The sequence below is a fragment of the Staurois parvus genome, unplaced genomic scaffold, assembly GCF_062004578.1.
Source record: "Staurois parvus isolate SC_StPar_1 unplaced genomic scaffold, SC_StPar_1.0 ptg000175l, whole genome shotgun sequence".
Taxonomy (NCBI): domain Eukaryota; kingdom Metazoa; phylum Chordata; class Amphibia; order Anura; family Ranidae; genus Staurois; species Staurois parvus.
The window spans coordinates 15,701,960-15,717,084 of NW_028317971.1; the positions used below are offsets into that span (position 1 = coordinate 15,701,960).

General features: G+C 39.0%; 1 protein-coding gene and 1 long non-coding RNA gene across 5 annotated transcripts in view; one reads left to right on the forward strand and one right to left on the reverse strand.

Annotated features, from left to right (window-relative positions):
- ADM2 (adrenomedullin 2) overlaps window positions 1-5,680 on the forward strand; it is a 42,302-nt gene extending 36,622 nt beyond the window's left edge. For all 4 annotated transcript variants that reach the window (XM_089676995.1, XM_089676991.1, XM_089676994.1 and 1 more), the window contains exon 3: window positions 4,298-5,680. In XM_089676995.1, the coding sequence (XP_089533121.1) occupies window positions 4,298-4,574 (277 nt within the window). In that variant the 3' untranslated portion in view covers window positions 4,575-5,680. The remainder of the gene's footprint in view (window positions 1-4,297) is intronic.
- LOC149462459 (uncharacterized) lies at window positions 617-14,829 on the reverse strand. The gene is made up of 2 exons (XR_016312662.1): window positions 14,742-14,829; window positions 617-900 (listed from the first exon to the last, which is right to left on the reverse strand). It is a non-coding gene; the product is annotated as an uncharacterized LOC149462459 (long non-coding RNA).
- Window positions 14,830-15,125: the final 296 nt, after the last annotated feature.

Genomic DNA, 15,125 nt, shown 5'->3' on the forward strand with positions numbered 1-15,125 from the left:
GAGATAAAAGACACATATCAACAAAAAATGTAACTATACATAATGAGGCTGCCACCTGCTAGAGCTATCATAAAGGAAGCTGAGGCCACAGTTAAGGCAACCTTTATACATGATCCGCTAAATTATTGGAAGTGGATAAATAGCGTTGGTGAATCCCAACCAAAAACAAAAGAAAAAATGCAGCTGGCAATAAACTGGATAAATTGTGTATAACAAAAGTATATAAAAAAACTGCCATGCTAAGTATATGACACAATGTTATACAAATATAAACCAAATGAATAAAAGTGAAAGTCCAACATAAATATAATAGTTTGTGTAAGAAATCACTATAAAAGTTCCAGTGTTTCGCCACGTGATAACAAAAACTTCTAGTGTGTCCAAACGTTGCCGACACCAAAGTGCACCGCCACCTTAGACAATAAAGCATGTGGACTCTTTAGATAAAAAAGTGTAAAAGAAGTGTATGGTTAATTCTCTTTAACTTGTCTACACCCGCTCATAAAACTATCAGGGTTGGATGACATGTTCTCCCATCGCCTTTCCTTATATTAAATCACATCCAATATGTAAAAGTGTTCACAACCAACATAAAACGAAAGCACAGGAGCTCACATAGTGTAAAACCAAAGTGCAATATTTATTAAAGCGAATATATTTACTCACAATATAGTAAATAATAAACGCATATGCAATACCAATCCCAGGAATCAGCTGGAGCTGTATATTTGTAGTCCTCTGCGTGATGACGTAGTGAGCGTAAACTCCGCCCTACGCGTTTTGTCACAGATGAGGTCATTGGGAGCACGGTTGCCGCCAGGTGACAGTCTTATTCCCCTGCAAGAAAGGCCACGGCAGTAGGGTGTGACAGTTCATTAAGATTCCTGGGGCTGGTCAAAACTGGAGAATAGAAAATAAAGACAAACAGAGTTGTTGCTTATAGCAACCATTCGGGTTTCACTTTTCATTTGATTAAAAAAAAAAGTAAAAGTTTACTGTTTGCCTGCAAATCATACTCCTATATGTTATTCACATACATTTATTTGAAGACCACGGTTCTGGCATTATATTCACATTTTACCACACTGATGCTTCCAAAATCATCAGCGAGCCCATAGCTCATCCATCTAAAAATGTCTGACAGCTGAAGTGAGGGTCACTACTGTATTCCTGGATTCAGCAGAAGGTTTCAGCTTTGTAATTTCCTCTAACAATACTTACAGCTAACTAATTAGGGGTATGATAAACAAGAAGGCTCCAATACCAATTCTTCTAAGGGCTCATGCAGCCAGGGGCCAGTAAAACAAAGCAGTTAAGCCATGGTTTTATTGCCCACCATCACCAACCTGAACACATCATAAAGCCACTCACAGCTGTACACATGCCTTGGCAGTGATCATGCATCAGTGGCAAAACTAAAACAAGTCTAAATTTTTTTTTAGTAGCCAACAATAAACATAATGATGCATAAATACACATAAAAATGCTCAACAATGCATGTGCCAAAGCTCTATCACCGCGCATTGGAAAACACATTAAAAAATGCATGAAAGAGGAAATGCGAAGGTGTGAACCTAGTCTAATTTTGCACTTGCTTACTGTAAAGTAATCAATTTATGCTGACTGAGGGATTACTAATACATTTCTATAAAGTTTTAAACTGTGGATCTAAGTCCATGAGGTTGATTTACTAAAAAAAGTAGATGGTACTGTACTATGGTTATTGAATGTGATGAGCTATATTCACTTTGAATACCCAATGTTGGGCAGGAGAATTTAAAACATGATTTTGCCTTTTACTTGATTGGATGACTGATGTCCATTTATTCAGGTAGCGAAGTGAACAATCCCATTGTTAAGTGAGCATTTTCCACTGCTTTATTAAATCAACCTCAATTCCTGTATAATAATTCAAACAGCGCTGTAGCAAATGATTTACATTGTCATTCAATACATGGAACATATCAGAGAACAGCTTCATACATTGCAGCTGTGTGGTAGGGAAATACTGCCAAAAAAGCACATAACCTACTGGATGAATAAAAGCACATGGATGTCGTCAATAATCAGTAGCAAGAGGCCTGTCAGTTTAGCCAACGCTAACTTAATGGGTTGAAAACAAAATGAGAGCACTACAGAGTCATCTGAACAATATGAACAGAGTGTACTATACCATTCATTTGTGGGGCAACAGTGTCACTATCACTAATTATTTCATCACAGTGCAAAAATGACATGCACAGGAAAAACATGTTTATAATGGGCTTGTTTTGCTGACTTAATAGTCTCTGTACTAGATAAAAGATTAATGATTTTCCAAAAAAAAAAAGGAAGGAAATGGCCATGTAATAGTTTGCTGTTACTATTACAGATATACTGGATCACTATCACTAGGGATCTGCAGATTGATGGTGGCTAGATAACAATTCTTCTTTTCACAAGACAGTTTACAAAAACTTAGGGAAAGTTTATTTGAACAAGAAAACCGTCAAATGTTGCTGTCATAAAACCAGTGTATATATTAATATTACTACAATGAATAAAGGGAAAGGCATGCATGGGCAACACAATGACTAATTGGTTAATGCTTTTGCTTTGACATTATTCAGTTACCTGCCAGGAGTGCTATCTGCAAGGAGGTTGTTTTCTCCCTTTGTGTACATGGGTTTCTTTAAAAGATAAGTTCACCTTTTGCTAAAAAATAATACATACACATTTTTTTGCAGGTAAAAAATGTGCATGTATTTATTACAGCAGCCTGTAAACCATTCTACCAGCGATCAGCAAATCTCTGGTGCCATGCAGGACTCCTGCAGACCTATTAGTATATCTGTTTGACCATACAGGCAAACAGATATACTGACAGGGAGAATCAATAGACTCAGATCTGAGACTCACACAAGGCTGCAAAAAGATGTCTGAATTGATTGTTCAATGAGTCCAATTAAAATGACTACTTGATGATACATGATACCTCAAAGACTAGCCGGAAATGGTTGCAACACTTTGGACCTTAGATTTCAAGGCTTCGGAGCACCTGGTATATTACTTTATATCTGGTTGGACAGCGCTAAGATCCAAATGTACTTTCAAAAAGTCCCTATCACTTGACAAGGACCATTTTTGTTTTTAGTCTTTATTTATGTATTTTTAAACAATATGGAAACTGCTGCACAATGAGGTTTTATTTATTGACCTATTTTAAAGCATCAACATTATGCATGAATACATAGAGATGATACAGTATGTGTATTATTTTCTTTGTGTTTTTCACCAGTTTAAACTGACATTGGGTTGATTTCTTAAAGGAGTAGAGGCTGCTCTTTTTTTAAAAAAAAAAACACAGTTACATTCAGTCAATATTTTGCTTAAATCATTGGGGTTGATTTACTAAAGCAATAGAGCATGTTTACTTTGTAAAACAAACTGACTTGGCTTATGTGCAAGGAAAATTAAAAAAAACAGGACTTTTTCTTGCACATGACTAGATCATTAAAGTGAACGCTGTCTTTTCACATCATTCAAGCTAAGTGAACATCCTCTTTTCTTGTAAATCAACCCCAGTAACTGGTGAAAACAAAACAAGACTAAAAGAAACTATCAGTTTAAAAGATGATGAAAACACAGGACAAAGAAGGAAAAAACTACATTAAATGGCCTGCATATTTATCTCTTATCCCCGTTTTATTGTCTAATGAAATAGCCTCTTATTTAAGTAAATTACAGAGATATAAATTGCTGACAGTTAAATGACAATTTCTGTTTTAGTAGACACTGTGGGGTTTATTTACTAAAGCTGGAGAGTGCAAAATCAGACTCACTTCTGCACAAAAACCAATCAGCTTCCAGGTTTCGTTGCCAAAGCTTCATTGAACAAGCTGAGGTTAGAAGCTGATTGGTTTCTATGCAGAAGGGAGTCTGATTTTGGACTCTCCAGTTTTAGTAAATAAACCCCTGTTTGTCAGTGTATTGCAAGAACCCTATAATTGTTGTTGCAGCTTACCAGTACCTTCATTTTCAAACCTTACTTCCTAAATTGTTTTATATGATTTTCATCTGCTTACATGTTAAACTATTGCTCTAAATTGACTTTAAAAGCCATAATGACAATGTGAAGTACTCTCAGGTTGAGAAGCTCTGACTGTGATGGCCTATAAATAATTGATAAAGCGAGCAGGCCACTTTCAAACAAAGCTTTGGAGTTGTACTCATTGGAATACTTAGCATTAGTATAATGAAAAACTATTTAATTTATGGTGATGTTTTATGTTTACTTACTACCTTTTGTCCTTCCCAGAGAGCCTCACGAGAGGGAAAAGCACCTGGCTGAAGTACCTGCTACAACTCAACCGCTATTCTTTCCAGCAGTTGCTGACTTGAAGATACACCTTCAATCCCTGCGGAGGAAACGGAGACGTGCTCGCCGCCCACATCATCCTAAGTTAATGCGTGTTGGCTGCTCTCTCGGAACTTGCCAAGTGCAGAACCTGAATCATCGCTTTTGGCAACTGATGGGACAAATGGGAAAAGAGGAGTCTCCAATTCAGCTAAGCAACCCCCATAGCTTTGGGTGAAGCTTCTGGACCAAAGAACCAAAAGACCGCATATGACTCCTCAAAGGCATTGGATGTCGGTTTACCAAATAGTGTCAAATATGCTGCTTAGTAAATAGACTGCATAAGATTCATAGTGTGTCTGGGTCATTTGTACTGGGAGCTAAGCATTCCACATGTAGGTCACATAACGTTTCTAAATTCATTATGAAAGCCACATATGGGTGGAGAGAGTATGACAAGCATACAAGCAATGCTTAACAGGTAGAAACACATCTATTATACAGACCTAAGGCAAGTTATAGCTTTTATAGTTTCACATGCTGGATACATCAGAACAGTTTTTAATATTAGGACATGTTCATGTTGAAAAATAAATCTTGAGAAAAATGTATTTAAAATATTTTGAGAGACAAATGCCTTTTTTTTTGTCACATATACACCTATAATATATATTTATGCTACACCTGTTTGTTAAAATGCCTATGAGTATACAAACAATAATACAATTGACAAGATGTACTGTCTATATTATTAATAAAGCTATGTGCAGCTTAATATTATGTTATGATCCATGTTAGGTAAAAGAGGGCTTACCAGATAAATGGATGCCATGTAACATGTGAAACTTGTGTCTAAATATGCCTGTAGCTGAAGTATTTAAACATTCTGAATTAGTCTACAGCTCCTTAAATGGATGTCAGGTGGGCTGGGATGACTGTTATTATGTGGACAAGCTGCTTCCTCAATGGCCACAAATACTGCACTTTTCTGTCAATTTCAGCCACTGTCACCCAGCTATCGATACAAAAAGACTATCCTACAGATTAACTCAACCTACCACCAACAGTTTATTTATATTTTTATGACAGGGATGGTAAGTAGTAGGTTGCATTGATCTGTTTAGTTGTTTGAGTGGTTATATACTGGACGAAATTGATTAGAATTGTCAAAACAATGTACTGTTTGACGAGCATTGGAGTGGATGTGTGCATTTACTGATACCTGCAGTGTAAATAGTAATTTATGAGTAATGAAATAGAACTATTTAACTTAAACATTAGTCTAGATTATTTATTGTCACTGTCTGCTGTAATTCATAATAAAGGAATATTGCACATACTGCATCTCCTATGTATCAAAGTACATTCTGTTATTAAAAATAAAGGAAAAGGAAAAAAGTTGGCATATACAGTTGAATCTTACTCACAAGATGCAGAAACAGAGTTCATAAAAGAGTCAGTACAAAGACCAATGATGACTTGCAAAGTGCAGTAACCCATAGCAGCCAATGAGGTTAAGGTTCATAGCATTTAGGTGAAAGATCTGGCCAGGAGATTTCGGTTACTACAAGCTGCTCTTTTCTCTTTATTGAATATGGTTGGCCATAGTTGCAGATATCTTTCCAGGAATAAAGGGCAGAGATATATCTGACCAATCAATTTCTATACTCGTCCAGGCAAAAACAAGTTGGGAAATCGCCATATCAATTCATGATGCTTCCAACTGAAAACAGAGCTTGTTTTCACCCTTTAGCAGATGAGAAATGTCTCAATATTTGCAAGTGATTTTCACATTGGGGAGTATTACTGGCTTTTATCAAGCTGTTTATGACCAGGTTAATCCTGATGTAAATAAGCAGTATGTTCTATTATGAGTGACCTCCAAAGCCGAAGTTAATAATTGCTCCTTTCTGACAATTATGACATTGTAAGGGTGGGTGGTGGGCTTACTAAAGAGTATCGCTGACCAAAACATACACTGAGGAATCAAAAATGAGGTGGAGGTAAGGTGATCAGATTCACTAATGTGTAAACCGTGGTGACATCCAGTCAAATGAAGAAGCTTTACCTTTTGCATCCTTCTAGACATGATTGAAATTTTGAAGTGCACACAGGTTCACCTCACTTTACAGTTTTGCAATTCAGGCCCAGGTTCATTTTACGTAGATTCATTGCCTTTTTATTTTACTTTACACGTGAACAAATCCGGCCCTTGTGTACAACAATCATGAGCTGAATTTTCTACAATACTTGTACTTGATGTACCCCATTGCAAAGAATAAATGCTTGATTATTGCCAAAGTGCCAGTAAAAACGAATGGGGCGTCTGCCTGAGAATTCACAATTCTGCAACATTCTATCCAATTTAAATCATCATCTTGAGTGTAAGAACTCATTCAACCCAGCAGGTTTCTTGCATTCCATTGCAACAGAAAAGCCATTTAAATTGAGTAAACATTTCTCAGGTGGTCTGGAAACTTAAAATAACTTAGTAAGCCTCAGAATTACCATTAGCAATTCTGCCGTAGCATTATTTAGCAGACCACTGATGACCGGAGATATGAAAATGAAGTCTATCATACATCTCATGGCAGCATATTTATATGGGCCTAGATTAAAAAAATTATTTGGGCCTCATGCACCAGGATGTTAAAAAAAACTCCCCTAGAAGTTGTTCTCTGGCAGCAGCGTTTTTGCAGATATACGCCTCAAATTTGTAAAAGTATCTAACGCTTTTACAAGCATTTAGGTACATCTACAAGCATCAAGTGTTTGGTTGTTAATTCATTACATTTGCCAGAATGATCATTTATTCTAGCCATTGAAATGAATTCACACTCAAGCGCTAAATGTGACTAGCGTTTAGCTGTGTCAAGTGTTTTTTCTGCCAAAACGCTACTACTCCTGGATGCACTGGCCCTGGGTTTTTTTTCCTGCTGGTAAACTCTACTGCTACTAAAAGCTTCTAAAAGTCTGTGTGCATGGACACATAGGATAACACAGAGGGCCGTATAGGGGCATTAAAAAAAAACGTTTGATGTCCCTAAGGGCTTGTTCACACTTGACTTCTTCCCAAATGCCCCTATAACGTTTGACAGGCATTAGACAGGTGTTACAAGCATTAAAAACGTTCCCCAAATGCCCTATGCCTGGTTTTGAGGTGTTTTATAATCGTTTTACAAATGTTAAATCCGCACCACAAACGCCTATAGTGAACTTAATGGTATTATCTCCCCCCAAACGCCTGCCAGGCATTTGAGGAGCATCACCTTAGACTTGAATGGGAGGCACTGAAAGTCTTCAACCCCTCCTGACTGGACATGAGGTATCAATTTTGACACGACTTGATGCTAATGCTTCAGTGTGAACAGCACTGTGTGCTACCCATAGTATCATTTTCATAGGCAATTGAGGAGCATTAAAAACGCCCCTCAAACACCTGCTTTCAACGTTAGTGTGAACCAGGGGCAAACTGACCATTTGGAAACTCGGGCACTGCCCGAGGGCCTGGGATCAGTAGGGGGCCCCATGAGATGCCCCTGGTACCTTTTTCATAGGCTTTTTTGAGTTTGGGCAAGGACACAGGGGCCCCATGATTCCTTATTGCCAGGGGGCCCCATGAGTTGTCAGTCCACCCCTGGTGTGAACAGAGCCTTAAAGTGGCTGTAAAATTGCCCTATATGCATGAGGCCTAAGAGAGGTGTTTCTTAGCAGCTCCAGTGAAATGAACACCTTTGGCCAGAGTCTGTAAAACCTCAGAGATCTCTAATAACATGTGGTTAAGTTACCATGTCATGTCGAACTTCCATTAGCAGAGCTGGCTTGTGTCAGTTGTACTGTAAGTAACTTAGCAGGCAATGAAGGAAATCTACATTCCTGTCTGGATATTGCAGAACAAAATTTGCACATACTTCAGAAATCCTGCTCTGATAAAACTGCATAGAAGGAAATCCTAAACAATTCAATATTAAACATAAGCAGGCTGTACAATACAAATAGCTAGTTAGACCCATTACATTTCTTAAGATCAATACACATAAGAATAAATACCAAGTTTGCTTTTATTCAACTCATGAGAGCATGTGACTTGATCAAATCTAAGTCACCAGGTTGAAAGATGATCACATGTAGAAAACTGGCATGTTTTATAAAATACTTCAGCACTTTCTTCCCATTCCTTAAATCTTCTAATTGGGTTGGGGGGGTCATCTTTGCATGCTAAAAAGTTCCCCAAAAGCTGTTGCAACTTCAGTTTTCTTTTACCATCCAAACAATATACATCTGCAGGGGAGCAGTTTTTCTTTAGGACCAATGACTCTAAAATATTGAATTAATTTTATGCTCTGCAGACAGAACTCTACTGGAATAATAATAATCTTTTGTTATACTATTGTCTCTTTTCTGTTGTAATATATTGTTTTTATTTTTTTTCTGCAGTTTTCGATTTTTTTTTTTTAAATCATTAAGCTTCTCTCAAATGCACTAAACCAGAAAATAAAGATTTCCTGTCTCTTTAAAGAGCACTACTATAGTTTAAATCTCTGAAGAATTACTGTCTCTGTGACAGTATCTGTGACATTGATTAATGGTCAGGCAGGCTACAATGATTGTTCTGAATTGTTTGTGTTTCTGCTAAACACATAGTGGCAGTGATTTGCATTTAACCACTTCCCATCTGGCCCATGTACATAAATGGCCAGATGGGAGCAGTGCAGGTGCGGTTGACGTTTATAAATGGTGCCCGCATTCACAGCCTGTGCGCTCCCTGGGAGCACGTGGCACCACAATCTCTGCCCGCTATGTCCTCGGAACACCGATCGCTGTATGGGACCTCTGTGTGATCACATGAATAGTAGTAAGCAAGATGTCACTTCCTGACATCATTGCTTACCAATTGTGAAATATGTGAATGATCATAGAGGTCACATGGTACAATGCTATTCACATCAGCCTTGTACCATGTGACAAGCTGTGACCAATCACAGCTCATGCAGTATTTCTCAATGGCTGCAACAATGCAGTCCGATAGAAGGAGAAATGATTGCTTTTACAGCCTTTATGGGTGTAAAAGTAATCCGTGTAAAAAAAAAAAAAAAAAAAACTTCCTCACCCCTCTCAAGTAGTACAGTGTCACTGCTAGGGTGACTATGTTAAAAAAAAAACATAAATAATAATACAAAAAAAAATTAAACATTTTAAAAATTTTGAAAAATTATAATTTTTGGTTATAAACTAATTTGGGTTATTTTTTTTTTTTTGCTAACAAGATAACTGAATAAATTGTGGCCAAGATTTATGAAGAAAGATTATTTTTTAGCAAAATTATATAAGAAAAACACTTTTTTTTCAAAATTTTTGGACTTTTTCATTTATATAACATAAAATATAAAAATCCCAGTGGTGAATAAATACCACCAAAATAAAGTTTTATCTGTCTCAAAAAAATGCTAAAAAAATTCATATGGGTACAGTGTTGCAGTGTCGCAATTGTCATTCAAAGTGTGATAGCACTGAAAGCTGAAAATTGGCCTGGACAGGGAGGGGGTAAAAGTGTCCGGACTTGAAGTGGTTAAGCTGTTAACTGCAGAATTACCCCAGCCCCAATGTCAAGGAAGCTCAGTCTAGCTTGCAGGATGACTATCTAAGAGCCAGCACTTAGAAGGTCATCCCGCAGGCTGGAAAATCTTTTTGCATAGTGAGGTTGAGAGCACCATCATAATACATTGGTGACAGGGGCAGGTTAGTGACACCACTGTAAGCACTATTGTAGCAGTGACTGGGATCTGTTATTGTGGTTTGGGATCTGTTATTGTGGTTTGTCCATATTGGTGTCAAGGCAGTGTGAGTTTACCTTTGTTACACCGGTATTTGCAAGATGCCAGAAATAAAGCTGGATGTTGAGATAATGTAACTCCAGCACGCATGTGTGGTAGTTATATCATCAGTGACTGCCCAATAAGTTTTAAAGGCTGTTTCCCTTTGTTTTTACCTAATGATCTGGCCAGTAACACACCTCCTGTATTAGAGTGCCCCCACTTTGGATATATGAGCACATGGGGCACAGCAGACAGCAACAGTGTCAGTCTGGGGGGAGGGGAGTGTTAGATACTAGCAGATTTAAATACACTAACAAATTGAAGCTAAACTCCCGCTCACACTTTATAATCAATTACAGAAAATAGTTTTGTTATCCTTTTGGGATAAAGGTTTTACATGAATAAATAAAAGCTGATCATTGTACACACCCCTGCCAGCATTAAATGGTTTGTCTTACCCCTGTAAATTGAAACATCTGGAAGAAAGTTTGTGTGAAAAACAGCAGACTTACTGGCTGAAAGAAAAAAAGAAAGCCTAAAAAAGAAAACTAATGCAATCACCACAACTAAGAATTGGTAAGCTACAATATAATAAATGTTTGCTTTTGGGTTTATTAGTGCTTTAATCTTCTTTGTTTGGTAAATGTTAGCCGCAATAATGATGGCGATAATGAAATAGGAAACAGGTAAATAGAACACATGATTTGCTCTGTCTGATCTGTAATATAAATGAGTAAAAGTGGTTATTTAACTGGGTTATGTTGTGAGTATTTCCAATTGAGCAGTGGATGTCAGTGACATGTCATGTAAAACAAACTTCTACTGCGGTTTACCGTCTTCTCTATTTACCATGAGGTCCCCTCCTTCCGACGTGCTCTGGTCACATGTCGTTCAATGTAGTGAAGGCTCAGTAATTGCTTTAATGCATGAGAAAGATCTCCATCAAGCTGTTGTGAGATTGAGAACTGCCACTACAAAACCACAACTTACTTTACGCTTTGAAACAAGCAGTAGTGATTGTAACTCGCTAGGCCGGTTGTATCAAGATTACACAATGCTGAAATATTTTGTAGTCAAAGATAGACTGCAGTCTAGTGGCACATGGCTGTGGGCTGGTTCTGATTTCATTAGCTGTAAACCCATTGGTTTGTGGGCTACACCAGGCAGTAGGTGGGGTAACTCGCCCTGTACATGGGGTACCTTTTTGTATGTGCATACACTCACCAATGCCTGGGACTGGGCAGAGGCCGTGTTCAGGTGAAATCTGTGAAGCACTGTGTCCCATGTCACTACAGACCTCGCTGTACCTATTGCATTTAGGAGGGACACCACTAAGCCTGTGCCCTCTCCTTCTGTCCAATATACCTCTGCCACCCCACTCCAGAATTGGGACCTGCAGAGCACCTAGTGTGGACTCAGGGGCAGACTGACCATTTGGAAACTCGGGCACTGCCCGAGGGTCCGGGGTACCTTTTTCATAGGCTTTCTTGAGTTTGGGCAAGGATACAGGGGCCCCATGCTCCCCTATTGCCCGGGGGCCCCATGAGTTGTCAGTCCGCCCCTGTGTGGACCTCATGTGTGCCCTGACTTAGTATCCTTTGTTCTCTCCCGTACTGCGCGGCTAGGCTGTGGGGAATCAACCACTGGGGAGGGAGTCTGATCACCGACCCCCTCACTACCGGAGGACACCTCACTTTATCCAGGTACCACACTTCATTACAGGCTGCTGAAACACTTTACACCAGTCCTTGGTAACCCATGGCAATTACTCTCTCTTCCACTCTTGATCCTGTGTTAAAGCAGAACTCCACCCAAAAGGGGAAGTTCTACTTTAAGCCTTTGTCCCGTCACACAGAGGGAAGAATTCTGGGGACATCAACAAATTTAGAGGATTCAAAATCAAGTGGAACTATACAGTATATATCAGAGGTTATAGCCTTGAACATTATCTATACCAGCTGTTATCAGCCTTTTTATCCCAGAGGAACCCTTTAAATAATTTGCAGGTCTCAGGGCACCCCTGATAAAACCATTTATTGGGGGTCAGTAGTTACAATATCTCTTACATTGGTGGTAAGAATGACCCCCTTACAGACAGCTAAAAAAGAACATTGGTGTCATGCCACTGGCTACTCCAAGTGGCACTGGCCCAGAACTATGCAGGCACCATCAAATGGGAGGTAATTAGCCACAGCTCAAGGAAACCCCTAGCAAAATCTTGAGGAGCCCTAGAGTTCTATGGTACCCTGGTTGAGAATGGTTAATCTACATAGTGCAAGGCATCGTGAAGTGGGCTCTACAAGGAACTAGTACCATCACTGAATGTATTCATTAATAGTGTTTCAATATATCAGAGGGCATATTGTAAAATATATATATATACACCACTGAGAACTGTATGCCATTAGCAGTCAAGGAATTGGCCCTAAATATTTCTAGTCATTAGGAAATGGGCACCATAAAATGGTATGTGACACCAATAAACAGGCTCTATACAATACCATATACAAATGTTAGAGCTCCCAACTTTTTATCATTTGGATGGACTGAAGCCAAATCCCTCTGTTCCTCTTTTCCCCCCCAAGTCATCCCTACCAAATGTATTTTGCTACATTAAAGCGCTTATCCAACCTCTATATTATTACATTGTTTATGTTGAAAAACCAGTATAAAGGAAAATTTGTAGTGGCAAAAAGCATTTGTGGGTTTAACCATTTTTTAAAATGTAATTATTCCTAATGGTTTGCATTAACCGAGGAAGTGGCAGGGGTGTGTTCTTTGCCTATACATTTTGAACTATCCATCTTTCCCATCTCAGAAATTTGGGAAACATGCAATACCAACCAGGAAATGTTCTAGTTTTTTGAGTTAGGCATTTCTGTTAGGGATGTATCAATACCGGTTTTTTGATTGGTGAGTACGAGTACCGATACTTTTGACCTCCCTGCAGACATCCCAAGCTGAGTGTCAATGGTAGGAGAGGAGAGAAAGCGGCAGAGATTTGAAATCCCCACCGCTTTATTTTCTCTACTTGCAGCGATGACAGTTCGGGCTAGACAGCTGCTGACCAATCAGATGCCATCTAGCTCGAACTGTCATTGCTGCACACTCAGCATGGGATTCCTGCAGGGAGGTTTTCCACACCACTCACCACTGTGTGTTCATACAGGAGCAGAGAGGTATCCGCATGAAATTTGGACAGGAATCACATTCCTGTTCAAATCGCATTCTAATCTTTGCGGTTCAATTTGCATCCATTATCACAAATGGCACCTCAACGTATTGGTTAAGATATTGGTAGTATTTTCACGAGTGCGAGAACTAATGAAAATACTCGGTATCGGCGCTGATGGCGATACCAGTATGGGTGCATCCCTAATTTCAATAATAGACCCCAAGGACTGTTCTTATACTGCACAATAGGGACTGGTTAATACCAGGGGCAGACTGACAACTCATGGGGCCCCCGGGCAATAGGGGATCATGGGGCCCCTGTGTCCTTGCCCAAACTCAAAAAAGCCTATGAAAAAGGTACCAGGGGCATCTCATGGGGCCCCCCACTGACCCCGAGCCCTCGGGCAGTGCCCGAGCTTCCAAATGGTCAGTCTGCCCCTGGTTAATACACTGTACAACAATAAAAAGTACAGGGCACCTTTTTTATGCAGAAAATGTTATGCTGGCTTGCAAATGTTCTATATATTTCTGATCAAAGATAGATTTTTTTTGCAGTTAGATGTGCTTTATGGCCCTTATGCACACTGAGCTTAAAAAACGCCACCTTTACAGCCATTTTTTCTTATGGCGTTTGCCATGTTAGCTCATGTGTCCATGCATATGTAGACATTTATAGGCTGAAAAAAACCCCACCAAAGGTACATTCAGGAAAGGAGCTGAAGAGCAAAAAAACTGTGAAAGTGCCTAAACGCACCTATATGCAGGACACGTATAGGTGCATTTCAGCATTAATGTATTCTAATGGTTAGAGTAAATTAATATTTTGGCCAATAAAATGTATTAATACTCAAACGCTTGATGTGCCTAAATGCGTGTGCAATACACAGATTTAGGTGCATTTTTTAAGCAGCTTTTCTCCTGTTCTAGCATTCAAAGGAGCTAAGCAGACACCCTGCATGCATGAAGCCTTTATATGATGCGTTAGTTTTCCATGTTGGATATGAGTGGGCTAAGGCTACCAAGGAATGGCTGTGGCTTGTACTGTATGTTTCAAATTTTCTGCTGCCATCAGGTGGTGAAAGTGTTTAATACAACTCTTTCTGCCTGTATGCACTATAAATACATGGTCAGCCACTGCGCATCCCCTGAAAATGGTGTCTTAAAAGTCACTGACCTGAAATAAGAGACCAAAGTAACTGATGCAGAAACATGGGCTGCTTTTTTTTTTTCAACAATGCTAATTGCCTGGTTGTCATGTAGATCAAACAGCCCTAATACTTTTTGTTAGTTAATAAACCATATATAACAAATATTCATATCAGGATGACAGATGTTACACTGATTTTAAAGTGTTACTTATCCTACAATAGTGAAATCAGTCTGTATATGCAGTAAAGCATGCTTGTTATACTCACTGTGGAATCTAAGGGGTAAATCCTCTGCATTGTGTAAAAAGGATGTTTAATCCTGCCTTCTCTGATCCTCCCTGTCTTCTACTGTCCCCAATATAACTCCTGATATAACAGAGGCATGGAAACAAGTTGCACATGCTCAGTTTGGTATGTATTACTAGAGAGTTTTTTTTTCTTGGGAGAGTGCATGTGATTAGCTCAGGGCCAAATCATGGGTCCTGCAGCCCCATTGGGGAGAATGAAAACTCCTCCTTAAAGATTTAACCAGTGCTCTGCTGGACACTGATAGAAGTCACAAGACTGCTCTAACTGCTGATGAGAAAAGGTATTTAGCAGTTTATATTTACTAAAATAATTGCATTTCCATGCTGTATGTACTGTGGGAGA